Below are 18,502 nucleotides of genomic sequence, written 5' to 3'. Positions count from 1 at the left end.
GAGAGTTCTGACAGTTAGAAAACAGCCACTTGCGTGGCCAGATGTTATTCTTCGGTGACAGCCTATTCTCCTCCACCTCTGGGAACTTACGGGAAGCTGTTAATGTATTTACTTCCCCATTGCTCGCTCTTTCCTTATGTGTTCAGAATGTGGTTGTTTTACAGGAGGATGGACGATACGAAGGCCCAACTTTGGCTCACGCTGTGGAGTTGTTTGGCGGCAGACGATGGAGTACTCGAAACCCCAGTCCCGGGACATCAGCAAAGAGTGCTGATAAGCCCAACATGCAGAGAAACAACACCTTGGGTATAAGCACCGCCAAGAAAAAGAAGAAAATCCTTATGAGGGTAGAGTTTATTTATTAAGCATTAACCCCAGTATTCCAGGACCATTGTATGGTCTACATGACCATAAACTACCTTAGGTCATTTGGCTTGGGGTCAAGATGAGGTGTAAAACAAATGAAACCCAAGAGCTTACCAACCACCTCCTGGATGCCACGCCCAGTGATAGGAAGAGTCAGCACCAGGGAAAATTCAAGGTCCGTAGAGGGACACAGAGATGTTAACAAACACAGTGAGATCTAGATAAGAGTCACTGTCAAGCTGTCTGCAAAGTGCTGTGGGAGCAGAGAGAAGGAAAATATGGGGCTGAATGGCAGTTGCCAGGGGGGAAGGGGAAGGGGACAAGGGGAGCTGTTCAAAGAGTTTCAGTTTTGCAGGATGAGAAAGTTCTAGAGATCTGTTTCACAAGGTACAAATAGTTAACAGTACTCTACTATACACTTAAAAATGGTTAAGATGGTAAATTTTATGTTTTGTTTTTTACCCAGATATATATATGTATCACTATATATTATATATTACATTATTTATATTCTTACTGTAACATGATAATATATTTTCTTCATGGTTAACTAGAAGGAATCCCAGTCTTTGCGTACGGGAGACCTAAGACATATGTTGATGCCTAAGTTGAACTTTGTCTGCTTCATAACTCTGCCTCTACACAGATTCCAGGGGTCTTATTCCTCCTCTTGTCACCCTCCCCAGAGGAGTGCTGCATTTTAGTGAAGAACACATGGGATAAATATAACACGAGAATAGCTGGTCAGCCTTCACATAGGTCTTTACTATTTTTGTCAGGTGGAGGTGGTATCGAACGTGGGTCAGTGAGAAAATACGGACCCACCTGAACTAAGCAGTGATGGGAGAGAAATACAGAATGAGAAACGATGTGAGTTTTGTGTTCCCAGGGTGAGAGTGGAGAGGCCACCGATGACGAGATGGCCACCCGCAAAGCCAAAATGCACAAAGAGTGTCGGAGCCGGAGTGGTTCTGACCCTCAAGAAATTAATGAACAAGAAGAATCAGGTAAAGCAGCGTCTTCACATCTGAGAATTTTTAATGGGAAAATATATGCATTTGGTTTTAAATTGTGATTTATATATTGTGGGCATTCTTAACAAAACTCTTTATCACATTATATACTTACCTTTGTGTTTCACTAGATGATGGAACCCAAGAGGTATTTCTGCAAATACAAGTTTGCAAACACAAGTGTAATTAAGAAGAAAATTCTCATTAAGTAACTTGCTATTACTGACAAGGAATATTAGGTATAAAAGATACAAGTTGATAGATTAGACCAGTGATTCTTATCCCCTGGCTGGATATCAGAGCTTTTAAAAAATACCTGGATGCCACACCCCAGGCCAACTGATTTAGACGCTCTCTGTCTGGGACCTGGACATCTATGCACTTTTTAAGTTCCCCAGATGATTCTTTTTTTTTTTTAATTTTTACCATTTACTCATTATTTGTTTATTTATTTATCTATTTGGCTGTACAGCATGTGGGATCTTAGTTCCCCAACCAGGGACTGAACCCATGCCCCCAGCAGTGGAAGCACAGAGTCCTAACCACTAGACCGCCAGTGAAGTCCCACTCCCCAGATGATTCTGATGTGTAGCCAGGACTGAGAACCCACCAGAATATTTTGATGCTTCTTGTACATTAATTACCTGCATGGATTGATTTCCTCAGACGTTCAGAAGCATCTTTGGTTTTCATTTGATTTCTGAGGGCAAGTATAATCACAGTCATTGTCTCTTTTCTGTCTTTCACCCTCACAGAGGCGAATGCCATCACGAGCTCTCCTAACCCTCTCCCTTCCAGAAGAGCCCACTCTTTGACCACGGCTGGGTCCCCTAACTTGGCTGCCGGGACGTCATCTCCCATCAGGCCAGTGTCCTCCCCTGTGCTGTCTTCTTCAAACAAGAGCCCGTCCAGGTGGGGCCTTAACATGACAAAACAGAAGGACCCTTCACACCCTTCAGGTTGTGTAGAAGGGCATCCTCTCCCAGTGCTCTATGGAAAGACTATCTCTGATTTTGACTTAACAATCACATTAAAACGGAAAACCCCCAATTTTTTTAAAGGTCCTAATTTTCTTGATTTTGTATTCCTACCTTCTCATATTACTATAACTGCTTCTCATTTTTTGACAAATATCAGTAGCAGTAACAAAATCTGAGCTGTGAGTCTCTAAATCTGCACTGATATAGCAGCTGCTGGCCACAGGGGAAAATGTTAAGTGGCTATTTAAATTCGAATTTTAATTAATCAAAATTAAATAGAATTTCAAATTCAGTTCCTCAGTCATGCTAGCCACATTAAAAGTGTTCCATAGCTACCAGTGGCTGGTGTCTACTGTCCTGAACAGTGCAGATAAAGAACATTTCTATCATTGCAGAAAGTTTTATTGGATAGCACTGCTCTAAACGAAGAAGAAATTAAGTTTTAATGTAAGCAGCTTGACCCTTTGCTAATAGGTGAAATATATTTCACACTCTTGTCATGTATGAGATATACATGTCTAGAGAAGTGAATGTCTTACAGCAAGTTAGATAGGTTTAGCTGGTATTAGTGTAAATTATTTTGTAAGGTCCATGCAAATTACAGATTTGAAACAACAGTTACCCTCTCAGAAGAAATATTATTAAAATGAAAGTCTTTCAAAGGAATCAGAATGCCACATCATCTCCCTCAGCCCCATACTAAAGTTTAAGAAATGCAAAGATTCCAGACAGAACTATGATAAGACAGACATTCTTTACTTCGTCAAACAGAGGAATGGGCGAAGGAAGTGAGTCTGTACAGATATTGGCTTTAGAAACGTTAATTTTACACGCGCGCGTGCACGCACACACACACACACACACACACACACACACACACCTCCCTCCTCCCCCCTTCCTCTCTTCCTGGGAAGCTTGCTACAGATAAGAACCCTACAGTGACTCATCTTTTAAAGGGAAGCATCCTTTCACAATATGATAATGAACATAATTTCTACACTTGATGAAACTGGGTTACAGGTACATGGGAATTCTTTATACCACTCTTGCAAGGTTTGTAGGAGTTTTGGGTTTTTTTTTTTAATTTATTTATTTTATTTATTATTTTTGCCTGCCTCGGGTCTTCGTTGCTGTGCTCAGGCTTTCTCTAGTTGCGGCGAGCGGGGGCTACTCTTTGTTGCGGTGCGCGGGCTTCCCATTGCGGTGGCTTCTCTTGTTGCAGAGCACAGGCTCTAGGCCCGTGGGCTTCAGTAGTTGTGGCTCGCGGGCTCTAGAGCGCAGGCTCCGTCGTTGTGGTGCACGGGCTTCGTTGCTCCGCGGCATGTGGGATCTTCCCGGACCAGGGCTCGAACCCGTGTCCCCTGCATTGGCAGGTGGATTCTTAACCACTGCGCCACCAGGGAAGCCCGGTTTGTAGGTTTGTAACAAAATTAAAGCTACAAAGAATCAGAATTCTTTACATTATATTTCAGCCTATACAGTATCCCGGGTAAATAAAATAGCCAGAGAACTTGGATTAAGTGGTCTTTCCCTTTATTTCAATCACTCATAAGCAGGAAAAGGGAGGACAAAGTAAAGGAGGAAAATCTTTTCAAAGAGGTAAAAGTAGAGAAACTACCGTGCCAGATGCAAGATCAGAGGACCCTGCCATAGAAGGACAGGGGCAGTGCCCACCAAGTATTCTAAACCAGAAAGAGAAGACGAAACAAGAGAAGAAAAGTCAGCCTGAATGCTTTTCAAGGAGAGAGCAAGACGGAGCCCTAGGAAGGGAACAAGTGGACCTATAGAGTTTCCTAAAGTCAGAGGGAGATGGGTGCCTACAGACAGAGGCCAAACCAGGAACCAGAAGGAAGGAAGGCAGGGAATGTACTTGTTTAAATGCAAATGATAAGCCATTTTGTTATTGGATCTTTTTCCTCTTCCTGAACCTCCACCCTCTGTTTCCCATACCACATTGGCGATCAATAACCCAAGCCTACAAAGTACAATAAATCTATCCATTTGTATTACTCTTCCATTAATGGAGGTGACCTTCTGATGTCAACACAAAATAATTTTTCATGAATAAACACTATTGGAAGGATTGAGGACAAACTAGCTATTCATTACAGTATTCTCTCTACTTTCTTACATATTTGAAATATTTCGAAAGTAAAAAATAAGAGACAAAAGCAAAAATGAAAAAAAAAAAAAAAGAAAAAGATCCTAGTCATTGATTTGACCAAAAACTAGTCAAAACATTTCTCATACTCTCCTCTCAGGGAACCAGTGTAGAAAATAAAAAAAATATTGTGAAACAGCTAGACTGAATTTTTGACCCAGTTGACTGATATTTTTATATTAAATACATCCAACCTTGGTAGGTGCAAATATAATTCTAGGCAGAGTTGGCTTCTTTCCATCCTTAATATTTTTGTGACTCACATTTTCCATTAACGTTAAAAGCCCGTCCTTGTTTTCATCTAAGAACTGGTTAAGAAAGGAAAAAGAGAAGACCTTGATACATTCAAGATTTTCTTCTTAAATGTGTTTCTGTATTTTAGAATATGGGAAAGAACACGCATAATCTTCCCTAAGTCATGACTGAGTAATTTGGAGCTCTTTTTTAAAATGACTTTTCTTCAAAACCACTGAATTTATGTGTTTTTTTCCTCCCATTGACCTGAGATTTCAAAGAACTGTTATGATTAGTAGAGGGATATTAACCTCAACTTTGTGCCCTTATTAAATAAGCTATAAACATGAAGTGGTTTCAGTGTATAAAGTTTTACTTCTTCCGATGCAATGTGGATTAATTTTGAGAGAAATGAAAAGATGTACGTAATTAAAGCAATGCTTAGAAAGAAAAGAAAAGAGCCTAAACCTTCAATGACTTGCAGTCCATGTTTTTGTTCATGTTGCTAATCAGAGAATGTCTCTTGGGGCAGAATGACAAAACTGGTCCCAGTTCTGCCCATTAAGGCCGTGTCTTTGTTGCAGTGCTTGGAGCAGCAGCAGCTGGCATGGGCGGATCAAAGGAGGAATGAAGGGCTTTCAGAGCTTCATGGTTTCAGACAGCAGCATGAGTTTTGTGGAGTTTGTTGAGCTGTTCAAATCATTCAGGTATGGCTGGATTTCTTCTTAGCCTTTCTTGTCTGACCCTTACCTTGTTATAACAATGCCAAAGGTGAGATGTTCTCCATCCCGCACCCAGTGTGAGGAGCCGCAAGGACCTGAAGGATCTCTTTGACATCTATGCCGTACCCTGCGACCGAGCCGGCTCCACGGCGGCCCCCCTCTACACCAACCTGACCATTGACGAAAACACCAGTGGTCTTCAGCCTGACCTAGGTTTGTGCGAGAATTTAATATTTCCCTTTGAGACCTTTCTACCTAAAAATGAAATTTAGAGATCCAATCACACAAGCCCTTAGCCTGTCCCACATGGCATGCTGCTACCTGGAGCATTGTGAAATGCTTAGAGAATTATCTTTCTAATGGAGGTGTCAGGGGATAGGGTATCCTTAGCATTTTGGACAAGGAAATTCATCACTGTGTGGGTCTGTCCATGGATTCCAGAATATTTCACCAATAGAGCCTCCCAGTCATTCTGACAACTAAAAACCTTTCCCACTGACTTCCAAAAGTCCACAAGGTATGTGGCATATCCCAGTTGGGAACCACCAGTCTCTTCTGTGCCTCCAGGTGGGTGGGTACTCAACCCCAGGGTGGAAGTTGTCTGCCCTTTGACAGGAGAGTTTTTCGTGACCTCAGCAGAGCACTTCTGTCTGAACATCCAGGACATTTTTCCTAATATGTAAACCAGAATGTCTAGTTCCTCGATCCCACTCACCACCACCATCATTACCATAACCACCCATGCATTTTAAGCCTATTATTTTTCTCTTCTGTTCTTGCTGGAAACTATAAACACTAAAAAGCAAAAACAAAAAAAAAACATCCTCTTTCATGCATTTGCTTTTTAATTATTTTAAAACATACTGTCCTTATGCTAAAAATATTGACCTTTTTCAACTTTAGTCATAAATGTGCATAACTATGGACTAGCCCAGTAGTGACACTTTTTATAAAATTAATAGACTTTATTTTTTAGAACAGTTTTAGTTTAACAGAAAAATGAGGGGAAAGTACAGAGAGTTCCCATATACCCTCCCACACACACATACAGTTCCCTCCCTTAGTAATATCTTGTATTAGTGTGGTATATTTGTTACAGTTGAGCCAATATTAATATATTAACTGAAGTCCATAATTTACATTAGTGTTCACTGTATTGTACATTCTAAGGTTCTTTGTTTTGTTTTGTTTTGTTTTTTTATTGCGGTATGTGGGCCTCTCACTGTTGTGGCCTCTCCCGTTGCGGAGCACAGGCTCCGGACGCGCAGGCTCAGCAGCCATGGCTCACGGGCCCAGCCGCTCCGCGGCATGTGGGATCTCAACCACTGCACCACCAGGGAAGCCCATGTCTCCATAGTTTTGACTTTCCCAGAATGTCATATAGCTGGGATCATATAGTATGTAGCCTTTTCACACTAGCTCCTTTCACTGAGCAATATGCATTTAAGGTTTCTCGATGTCTTTTCATAGTTTGATAGGTCATTTCTTTTTTTGCTGAATAATATTTTGTTGTATGGATATTTGTCCTGTTGAAAGACATCTTGGTTGCTTCCAAGTTTTAGCAGTTATGTATAAAGCTGCTATAAATATTTGGTGTGCAGGGTTTTTGTGGAGGTAAGTTTTCAGCTCACTTGGGTAGACACCTAGGAATGCAGTGGCTGGATCATATGATAAGTCTGTGTTTAGCTCTGCAAGAAACTGACTGTCCTCCAAGGTGGTTAGAATGAAAATGACTGGCCATACCAAAATGGGTGCACATGTGGAGCAATCAGGGCATTGCTGGTGAAAATGTAAAATGGTACAGCCACCTCAGAAGAGAATTTGTCAGTTTCCTACAAAACTAAACGTACTCTTATCGTGTGATCCAGCAGTTGTTCTCCTTGGCGTTTACCCAAATGAGCTGAAAACTTGTGTTCACACAGAAACCTGCACACAAATGTTTACAGTTACACTTTTAAAGTACAGAAAAAACTGTAATCTTAAGGGTACGTCTTCCATTTCTGCAAACGTAAAGATGTAGAAGTAGCTAGTCTCAAAAACCAAAGACTGAATACAGCCTGAAGTCCCCAAATAAATTTACATTTCGTTTCCATCTAATACTTAATCTTATGGGCTTTCAAAATCTTTGACCTCGCTCTCTCTTAGTTTCTTTTATTTATTCATTGATTCATTTTTGTTTATTCCTTCAACTATGTGAACTTTATTCCTTCAACTATATGCCATCAAACTCCACTGAGTTTGATGGCTTGTTTAGACAGCCATCAAAGTGAAGAGTTTGTGAAGAGTTAGTGAAGAAGAGTTAGTGAGTTAGAAGAGTTAGTGAAGAGTTAGTGAGTTAGAAGAGTTAGTGAAGAGTTTCTCCAGCTTAATATTTCCACAACACCATTATCTCCAAAATGAACTTTATAAAAGACGCTGGCTAGCCTGTCCGTGTTCTGTGGGTGGTTCTCTTTCAGATTTGTTGACCAGAAATGTCTCCGATTTGGGGTTATTCATTAAGAGTAAACAGCAGCTGTCCGACAACCAGAGGCAGATATCTGATGCCATTGCTGCCGCAAGTATCGTGACAAATGGCACTGGGGTGGAGAGCACATCCCTGGGCGTATTTGGAGTTGGCATCCTCCAGCTCAATGACTTCCTAGTGAATTGCCAAGGAGAACACTACACTTACGATGAAATCCTCAGCATCATCCAGGTTTGTACCCATTTGGTATGCAAGCAAGTGTGTAAAGCCTCTAACTATGCTAATTATTTTCTGTAAACATTTACTCTTTCTATATTTCCTTCTAACACCTTTAAGTCTAGGGCCGAAATAGAGGGTTGGGTTTTTTTTTTTTAAATACCAAATGTATGTGTTCTTATTTAACATATGATTAACATAGGTCCTAAGCCTTCTCTTACTCAGTGACTACTGTAAGGAATCAGTACATGATCGCTTCTTGTAGTTCTAGCACATGCAGTAGAATTAGCAGTTAGGTTGTCAACCACTTTGATTGTTTAACAAATGTTTATTAGCTTGTACTATGGACCTGGCTCTGTTCCAGGACCTGGAAATATACTAGTTCCATTCTAGTGGGTGTGGCAGACAATAAGTGAATAAAAATATAAAGTAATTTCAGGTAATAATGGGTTCTGAAAAAATTGAGCAGAGTAAGGGGATGGAGTGATGCAGGAGGGCTGAGAGGAGTAAGCAAAGGCCACTGTGGGGAGGTGACACTTGGGCTGAGCCCTGAATGCATAAGCCATGTGAAGGTCTGAGGAAAGAGCATTCCAGACAGGGAGTAGCAAGCAGGAGCGAGCTTGGAGTCTGTGAGGAATAACAAATGCCAGAGGGACAATAGCTGACATGATTTCAGACAGGTGGGCAGGGGCCGAATCATCCAGGTATTTTAGGCCATGGGAAGGAATTTGACTCGAGTCCATGTGAGATGGGAAGCTATTGGAGACTTTTAAGCAGGGCAGTAACATGATTTGATTTGTGTTTTTAAGAGGTCACCCTGGCCCCACTGCAGTATAAACTGTGCTAGGGAAGGAGGAAAGCAGAGAGACCGGGTAGGAAGCTGTCACAGTAACCCAGGCGAGAGGCGGTGATGGCTTCCGCTAGGGGGCGGCAGGAGCTAGGGGGCGGCAAGATGTTCCTTGTGCCTGCGCCACATGCAGCAGAATTAGTCTAGGTTTTCAGCCTGCCTTGTCAGCTGATCGGGAATCAGTGCACTAGCTGGCCAGCAGCTGGACTTGATCACTGGCAATGCTGAAAATGTAAGGTTAAGATCACATGATTGTGTGCTCGCTATAATATGATGGAGCGCAAGTACCGAGGAGTCCATGTGATTCTTGCATTTCACCTCCCACCAACTCTATGGTAGCTGCCGTTATGATCCCCATCTTCACCTGGATAAACCGATATCGTTTGTTTTCATATAAATCAGTCTTATTCTTTTCTCCCACTCTCCTTTTTTCTCTTAAATAAATATGCTTCGTATAATAAACTCACACATAATTAATGTTTTCTTTTAGACTAAAAAACTAGACCTTACCACTGCATAACTAAATTAGTTCAAATATTTGGTTTAGATGTTTCCTGATGAAAACAGAACAGTTTTTAAAAATGATGTGGTGGTTTTTCCCTTTAGTTTCCTTTACTTAAATAACACTCTTTTTGTATCCCTTGCAGAAGTTCGAGCCTAGTGTTAGTATGTGTCATCAGGGCCTAATGTCGTTTGAAGGATTTGCAAGGTAACTTTTAAAAAATCTTTGCCCATCATTTAAGAGCATACATTTTTCAAACAGACTTACAAATGCAGAGAACAAACTAGTGGTTACCAGTGGAGAGAGGGTTTGACAGCGGGGCAAGATAGGGGAAGTGGATTAAGAGATACAAACTACAAGGTGTAAAATAAATATACAAGGAAGTAATGTACAGCACAGGGAATATAGCCATTGTTTTATAATAACTTTATAAAGAGTATAATATATAAAAATACTGAATCAATATGTTGTATACCTGAAACTAATATAATATTGTAAGTCAACTATAGTCCATTTTTTTAAAAAAAGAGTATATATTTTTCCCATGCAATTCTAAGAAACTTTGTTTCCTCTAGGTTTCTGATGGATAAAGATAATTTTGCCTCGAAAAATGATGAGTCGCAGGAGAACATTAAAGAATTGCAATTGCCCCTCTCCTACTATTACATTGAATCTTCACACAATACCTACCTCACAGGCCATCAACTCAAAGGAGAGTCCTCAGTAGAACTCTACAGCCAGGTACTGAGAATTTCACTTGGAATATGGTTTTCATTAAACCTTATTTATGTAACCCCCAAAGTCACAAAAGCCTGACCCCAGACTCCTTTGAAGAACTTATACACTATTAATTGTGAAATGTGAGGAAGCATGATGTGTGGGAAAACCAGCTATACATACAGTTGTTTTCTTTACTTCTTTTTGTTTCTTCCCCCCGCCCCATCTACACTTAACCTTTATTCTAGGCAAAATTTAAAAAGTAGTTGTTTGAGACTCATAGCTTTTAGATCCTGGTTAGTCTGACCTACCTCTACTAAAATTAGATTTTCCCATGGGAAAACTATCTAATTGCTTCACTAAATGCTAAATAAATCAATATATTGTAGTGGGAAAGCATAGCAGAAAATGCAACTGTCTGTGAAGTTATTCCCAAAATATTGTTTGTTTTGGTTTTCAATTTGTCAGAAAATTAATCTATCCCTATGGCAACCAACAAAAAAAAATTTTACAGACTGCAGGCACTGTCCCTACACGTTTAAATTCATGGGAATATTCTTGAAAACTCAGAAGGGTCTCTGGACTAGAAAAAGCACATCCTTTTGACCTAAACATCCAGCTCTCAATGATCCATATGTCTGTTGCTTCTGTTATATTTTCTGCAACATCCTTGTCTATGCTGCCTGTTTTCTGAACTCCCACAAGGTGAGTTAATTATGGGAGGAGCTAGCTACGTCCAGGTGTGTGTGTGTGTGTGTGTGTGTGTGTGTGTGTTGGGGGGGTCCAACTGTAAAAATTGTACTGTTTACACAAACCCAGCAGACTTGAGCTTCCTTTATTCTGATAAAGGTCTATATATTCCTCAAAGCATTGGTCAAACTTCTGTCCCAAAGCTTATCTGGTATGGAGTATGTATTTTATTTTATTTTATTATAGAAATCCATTTTTAATTTATTTATTTTACTTTTGGCTGCATTGGGTCTTCGTTGCTGTGCGTTTTGGGTTTTCTCTAGCTGTGTGGAGCGTGGGCTACTCTTCATTGCAGTGCGCAGGCTTCTCATTGTGATGGCTTCTCTTTGTTGAAGAGCACGGGCTCTAGGTGCGCGGGCTCAGTAGTTGTGGCATGTGGGCTCAGCAGCTGCGTCTCACGGGCTCTAGAGTGCAGGCTCAGTAGTTGTGGCGCACGGGCTTAGTTGCTCCGCAGCATGTGGGATCTTCCCGGACCAGGGCTCGAACCCGTGTCCCCTGCATTGGCAGGCAGATTCTTAACCACTGTGCCACCAGGGAAGCCCTGGAGTATGTATTTTAAACTCTAAAATCTAAGGGCTTTTATTATGAAATGAAGATGTGTCCTTAGAGTAGTGATTTTCAAAATAAGAGTTCTGTCAAGGGGCCTCAGCTGCTGACACAGAAGAGCAGACAGTCACTGAAGAGCAGACTGCCACTGAAGATTTGCTCTTTTATGTACTTTATATATTGGCCCTCCATTTGTACCGAGTATTCCAAGGTTAAAAGAAGTTTGAAATCCATTGTTCTAGGGGAAAAGAATGAAGTGTGTGTGTGTGTCTGTGTCTGTGTGTGTCTGTGTGTCTGTGTGTGTATTTATCCCAGGAAAATAAGCAGGGACCATTGTCCTAGCTTTAATTCCTACTGCATATATACATATATATTTGACATCAGGGAGGTTTTTTTTTTTTACTCCTTAACATACACCTCAAGTAGAGATTGTCACAGCCTTTGAATAAGGCACAGAAACCCCTCAAATAGACTCACAGATGTGATTAAACTTAGTATGAAGCTCCCTTTTATTTCATTTCTTACCACTCTCTGCTCTCTCTCAGCTCTCCCAGTTACCTCCCACGATTACTGTATGGGGCAGATGAGAAGTGAGAAAAAGCTCTGTTCTCACCTGGAATTTGCAGCCCTGGTTCTCCTATTCTAGCCACATGTGGAAGCCTTAATGTCATGCAGACATTGATAAGGACCTTTAGTCTTTTCATACTGAAAACCCATCTCATCTGCTGCTGGTCAGTGAACATTCTTCCCAGCGAGGCTCACTACAGAGATGAGGGAGCCTCACGTCCCACCTGTCATATTACACGACAGTTTTCAGCCCAAAGCAACACACCTGTAGATACTCTAGTGCTGACAGACACTGATAGCCTTGGGATTCTTTGCCAAAGAATCAGTTCCCCCTGGGAAGATAGGTCACCTAGGAAAACCGGGTGCTGTATGCTGTGCAATGGGAAGAATCTACCAAGTATCTCATATAAAAACATTAAAATAAGGGGGATTCCACTATCCAAGTTATGTTGCAGCAAGTCTAATGGCCACTAGCCCCCAGTACTGGACTGCTGTCACATGAAAATAGTTAGGTGAATTCTTAAATCAGAGAGTTGGCCTATTCACAGATATATCCACCTTTGGTTTTGGTTGACCCTTTCAAAATATGGTCATCTTTAAGATAGTCCACAAATACAGTCTATGGAGGAAGAAGTTGCTCCAAGCAAACGTTACAGAGATGCAACCCAAGCACATATATCAGGAGCTCTGCTTCCAGCTCTAGATCCAGAGAAGCAAATAGGTATCATCTCATCTAATTCACTGGTAGTGTTTCCTGGAGTTCTTTGCTGAGGAGGCTGTGAGATAACACATCAGAGCTTAGGGGGCAAGTATATTATGATTGATTACTGATGGCTGCTATGGGTGTGCAGAGGGGACTTTATGGATTATTTGTCATCTCTGCTGTAGAGGCTGTTCTAGGATTAGACAGCAAGGGAAATCCTTGATAACTCCCTGCTTCTACTCTTCTCCCATGCTATATGTTCACAGCAAAGGTATTAGGTGGTGGCAGAATGTGTGTCTAAATAGAGGAGATTTTATCCTGATTGGTTTTATATAAATGTTTGGCCAGTTCACTAAGGAATCAGTGGCCTCATTTCCTCATTAGCACCTGTGTCACCTCCACTGACATCTGCCCAGATAGAGTTATAGCCTGGCTGTCTCATTTCAGGATGCACCATGTGTAGGTCCCTTGAGGGACCAAAGTTGATGGGAAAATTGTCATATGTTTTTGCTATCAAATTTTACCTTCCAATAGTATTCAGCTCTGGTAAGCACTCTTTCTACCTTAATCTATTCTCTCCCTTCCCCACCCCGATAAATTGTGGCCTTCGGCCAACATGTAATATTTCTTTTCAATCTTAGGCCCTTCTGTTTTAGCCTGGAGAGTGAACACTGATATGTGGAAGCCTGTGCTGGGTTTAATTTGAGACTTTATCTCCATTTGCTCATCTGGGGTGGATTCATTCATTGATCCCACAGGTCCTCCTGCAAGGCTGTAGGAGTGTAGAGTTGGACTGCTGGGACGGAGATGATGGGATGCCCATCATTTATCATGGACACACCCTGACAACCAAGATCCCCTTCAAGGTAATGCTTCATAACTTTCTTTAAATCAGATCACAAAGAGTCATTATCTTCATTCGTGATTTAAATGAATGACTCTTCCAAGTTATACCTTAGTTTGGGAGTTCTTATCCTGGGTCTTAAGGCTTCCCCAAATTGTGTGGGATGTACACATGTTCATTTTCCTAGGAGTTGATCTAGAACTCTCCTTAGATTCTCATTTGACCAAAGTTTAGTAACCATTACCTTAAGTTAGTTATCATGTAATAATATTGTTGAAATTTTTACATCATAAGATGATATATAAAAGGCAGGGTCTGTTCTCTTGCTGTAGGAATTAAAGGTCATTTCTCCCGGTGTCCTGCTGACAAAGGCCAACATCATGTGTCAGGAGATGATTAAATGACATTATAAAGTAATGAGAATTGATTCCACCTAGGGAGATTGGCCACCCGGGAAGACTGGTTTCACTGTATTATTATTGCAAGTTCTAAGTAGTTTATTTGTTCATTGTGCAATTACTGTCCTCATTCAGAGGGTCTTTGGCTGTAACATCATTTTTTTCTGAACCGTGGCTGGGCTGGAAGGAATTTTCTTAATTTCTGTCTTGTACGTGAAGATGGTGGCTAAAATGCATTTTCTTTTTAACTCATTTTCCTATTCAGCCCTCTTAAAACTTTTTGTACCCTATATTGAGGGAAGGAGTAGTTGATAACTGTGTTTACATACATGCATAAATATATGTGAATATGTGATACATGTCTTATTGCCCCAAGTAGATTTGATTATAAACTCCTTGAAAGCAGGAAAGTATCTTACGCCTTATCATTTTTGATGCTGTAACTAAAACAGTGTCTTTTACTTATACTCAGTATATATATATAGATATAGATATAGATATATAGATATAGATTTGTTAAATTCAGGATACTGATAGCTGTTCCTCATAGTATGTGAACAATACTCAATATGAATAGTTTAATGTACTTATAGAAAATAGCCTGTTGCTTAACTTGAAAATACATTTGAAAAGATAAAAACCACTTTGGCCAGAGTCTTCTGCATAAGCAGTTTAGACGCTTTCTGTGGCTGTAAATGCCTTGCCTTTTGACACCTTGGGCAGATATCTGAACTCTCATGAGCTGTTTTGGCTCACAGGAAGTGGTTGAAGCCATCGATCGCAGTGCCTTTATCAACTCTGACCTCCCCATCATCATATCTATTGAGAACCACTGTTCATTGCCTCAGCAACGAAAAATGGCAGAAATTTTCAAGGTAAGGTATCAGCTAAATGACGGGATGGTATCTTGGCCTTTGTCTTGTGACTGTTGTTGAGCTTAATTTGGGGCCACTGTGGACCACACCACAGCTGGACCTCAGCTGTGAAGCACGTACAGTTAAGGTCCCTCAGACCTGAGAAATAGGGATGCCCTGGGAGTTTGGACTCTCTCTTGAGTGGTCCATCTTTTCAGCTGGAGTGATAGAAGCACTGTTCTGTGGTCTCCTGAGCATTTCCAGAAAACCTTCGGAGATAACAAGAGACCAACTTTCCAACACTTTTGGTACCACAAATCAGGGATGCCAGGATGTCACCTGTCAGTTGTATGTGGAAAAGCTGAAAATATCTCAGGGCAAATAAGTCAAATCTTCTTGTGGCCCAACTTCATAGATGGAGATCCAAGGTGGCGAAGAGGTTAGACTGGCCAGAATAGTGCTGTTAACACTCGGCTCTTCCTTATACAAGGGAAATATAATGCAGACAGATTTAAGGGCAAATACGCCATTATACTTCCTCCTTCCTCCACTGGTAGAGGCGTTTATGGGAACATGGCTCTCAGTGGGAGGGAGGGGCATGGCTAGAGGGAAATGTCCCCAAATACTAACGTCAACAAAACTAATTAGCCTTTCATGTTGCCTTTTCTTTGCCATCATTTAGAATAATGGTCTCTAAACTTTTTTGATTGCATACCCCATCAGTAAAATATACCGTGTATTCCTGTTGTGTGTGTATTGACTTATTCATAAATTATATACATATCCTACTTATTAACATATTTTATACATTAATTAAAACATGCAAAAATAGAACATAAAAGAGAGTAACATAGAAAGGATAAAGTAAAGAATAACTTTTAAATACTATTATTTATTAATGATACAAAAACCCTTTTGCTATTATAAAAAAAATTTTAAATAAACTTATTTATTTATTATCTAAATTTTTAGTGGGAGTAATATGATTAAATACACTTCATTATTTTGGAAATTTTTGTGATCACTGACTTGAATGTCTGGTTTTAAGTTTAGTTTATTATTTCAATATTTGGCTTTAACAGCTATAGTAGCTGATAAAAATGCCTTACAAAGATACCTGTATCCAGATGGAAAAGGGGTGTCATTAACTGCACTTGCTAAATCATGGTACTCATTTCTCAATTCCATTAATGAGGCAAAGGTTCTTATTGGAATTTGGCTAGACAATTTATATGTTTCCTGGTATCAATCAGCTTTTCTTATAAACTAATTGAAAAGGTGTTGCCTTTTTTTTTTTTTTTTTTGCGGTACGCGGGCTTCTCACTGTTGTGGCCTCTCCCGTTGCGGAGCACAGGCTCCGGACGCACAGGCTTAGCGGCCATGGCTCCCTGGCCCAGCCGCTCTGCGGCATGTGGGATCTTCCCAGACCGGGGCACGAACCCGTGTCCCCTGCATCGGCAGGCGGACTCTCAACCACTGCGCCACCAGGGAAGTCCGAGGTGTTGCCTTTTATATTTTTAACATATGAGTTCAGACTTCAGTAAATCCTTCATTTAGAGGATTTTTTAACCATTAGAAAATCTGCTTCCAGGTAGCCTGAGTGTGCATACATAAGAGTTTTTATGTTAACACACATTGTTTCCTACAACAAAATCACATCACAATAGAAATATTTTTAGACAGCTGTCTTTACTCTTTCCAGAACACAGATTTTATCTAAAGAGCAAATACGTTCAGGCTTCCCTGGTGGCACAGTGGTTAAGAATCTGCCTGCCAATGCAGGGGACACGGGTTCGAGCCCTGGTCTGGGAAGATCCCACATGCTGCAGAGCAACTAAGCACTAAGCCCATGCGCCGCAACTACTGAGACTGTGCTCTAGAGCCCGCGAGCCACAACTGCTGAGCCCGCGTCCCACAACTACTGAAGCCCGAGCGTCTAGAGCCCGTGCTCCGCAACGAGAGAAGCCACCGCAATGAGAAGCCCGCGAACCGCATCGAAGAGTAGCCCCCGCTTGCCGCGACTAGAGAAAGCCCACGCGCAGCAACGAAGACCCAATGCAGCCAAAAATAAATAAATAAAATAAATAAATTTATTTTTTTTAAAAAGCAATTACTTTCTCACTCAGTGTTAAAACGTTACCCTTATCATATAGGAACAGATTAACAGTGATTTTATCATCATCATCATCATCGTCTGGTAACAAAGTACAGCTACCCACTATAAACACAGAAAAAGTCCGAAATTTTAGGATACTTTTTTTTTAAAGAAAATTGTATAACTTAGAATACTCCTTTAATTTACTGCTTTCTCCTTATATAAAATGTGAGCTTCTATATGTTGTAAAAGATTTTCATAATCACTTTTCATCTCATTACAAAATATTTCAAAGAGAAGTCTTTTTGTGAAATTAACCACATGCCGTCACCAAAGCACCCAAACTGTCATCATCTCAATAAGCTGTTAGCAAACAAAGATGTGAGGGACTCACCTCTGCTCCCTCTGCGTCAAGAGATTCCCTCCTCGTCCCTCAGGGACCTTCACGAACAGTGCCTGACATACAGACTGAGGGTGCCATTTTCAGTCTGTACGTTAAGCACTAATAAGCTTCCATTTTGTTCTTTTTTTCATTAAAAAATAACCAGAAATGGAAACTGACATGTTTTCTACCCTCACCCCAAATGGGTCATCCTGTGCCTTCCCCCACCACCCCCCTCCTTGGGGGATACACATTTCCCTTTGAAGACCAGTGCTCAGAAAAGCTTTATGAGAATGCTGTCTGTGGTTCCTTATACTCAGTGGTGACAAATTCTCCCTATTATTTTTCATTTTTGTCCCCACTTCCTACCTACTTCAAGGTTTGTATCCTTGTGACTTCTTACCCATGTCTGGAACAGACCATATTCTACAAATCACAGCCTCTAACTGAATATCTTTTTCTTCTTTAGTACATCAGACCCCAGAGTATTTTTCTAAATAGTTAGAGCTGGGCCCCCCTGGAGAGGGGCCTAGACCCCTCCTCCTGGCCTTCTAACCACTTCCCTTCTTTCCAGTAAGAAACTATTCAGGGCTGGGGGGCGGGGGACACACAGATACAACATCTTTCCTAGTTTCTCTTCCTAGGATTTTTAGAACAATTCAACTGGGCTGAAATATCTAGCTGATGATTCAGGTATAGATAAAGGGCATTGATTACTTGTTTTCCTTTATTGTTTTTAGACTGTGTTTGGAGAAAAACTGGTGGCTAAATTCTTATTTGAGAGTGATTTCTCAGATGATCCAATGCTTCCCTCACCTGACCAACTCAGGAGGAAAGTACTTCTCAAAAATAAGAAGTTAAAAGCCCATCAGACACCGGTGGATATATTAAAGCAAAAGGTACTGTCTTATTAAAGAAGTTATGAGTATGCTGTGTGCCCAGAACAAAGAAATTCATGTCATTCTAACCTTTCAGATGACTGATGGGTAACCAGTTTTTGAAGATTCAGTTTCCCTGAATGATACATTTGATTTTTGGCTTCCCACTGAATAGACTGATAAATACTCTTCCCACTTACATAAACTTTTGTTTTGAAAAATTGATGTAGAATGTACCTCATTATTTAATTTATTCTGAGCAG

The 18,502-nt window shown here is 40.7% G+C and overlaps 1 protein-coding gene across 7 annotated transcripts in view; it reads left to right on the top strand.

The window, feature by feature from the left end:
• PLCE1 (phospholipase C epsilon 1) overlaps window positions 1-18,502 on the top strand; it is a 317,272-nt gene that overhangs the window by 254,188 nt on the left and 44,582 nt on the right. For 5 of the 7 annotated variants that reach the window (XR_013824311.1, XM_079900333.1, XM_079900334.1 and 2 more), the window contains 11 exons: window positions 165-347; window positions 1,256-1,373; window positions 2,135-2,291; window positions 5,339-5,461; window positions 5,553-5,689; window positions 7,933-8,171; window positions 9,651-9,712; window positions 10,081-10,246; window positions 13,547-13,654; window positions 14,789-14,905; window positions 18,102-18,260. Coding sequence is in view for 6 of the 7 variants with exons in the window: in XM_079900333.1 (XP_079756459.1) it covers window positions 165-347; window positions 1,256-1,373; window positions 2,135-2,291; window positions 5,339-5,461; window positions 5,553-5,689; window positions 7,933-8,171; window positions 9,651-9,712; window positions 10,081-10,246; window positions 13,547-13,654; window positions 14,789-14,905; window positions 18,102-18,260 (1,569 nt within the window). In the remaining variant the exon portion in view is untranslated. The remainder of the gene's footprint in view (window positions 1-164; window positions 348-1,255; window positions 1,374-2,134; window positions 2,292-5,338; window positions 5,462-5,552; window positions 5,690-7,932; window positions 8,172-9,650; window positions 9,713-10,080; window positions 10,247-13,546; window positions 13,655-14,788; window positions 14,906-18,101; window positions 18,261-18,502) is intronic. The other 2 variants (XM_079900336.1, XM_079900337.1) reach the window with 1 other exon arrangement.

The sequence above is a fragment of the Stenella coeruleoalba genome (genome assembly GCF_951394435.1).
Source record: "Stenella coeruleoalba genome assembly, chromosome: 16".
Taxonomy (NCBI): Eukaryota; Metazoa; Chordata; class Mammalia; order Artiodactyla; family Delphinidae; genus Stenella; species Stenella coeruleoalba.
The sequence above is the reverse complement of the archived record's forward strand: the minus strand, read 5'-3'. Positions and strand labels throughout refer to the sequence as shown.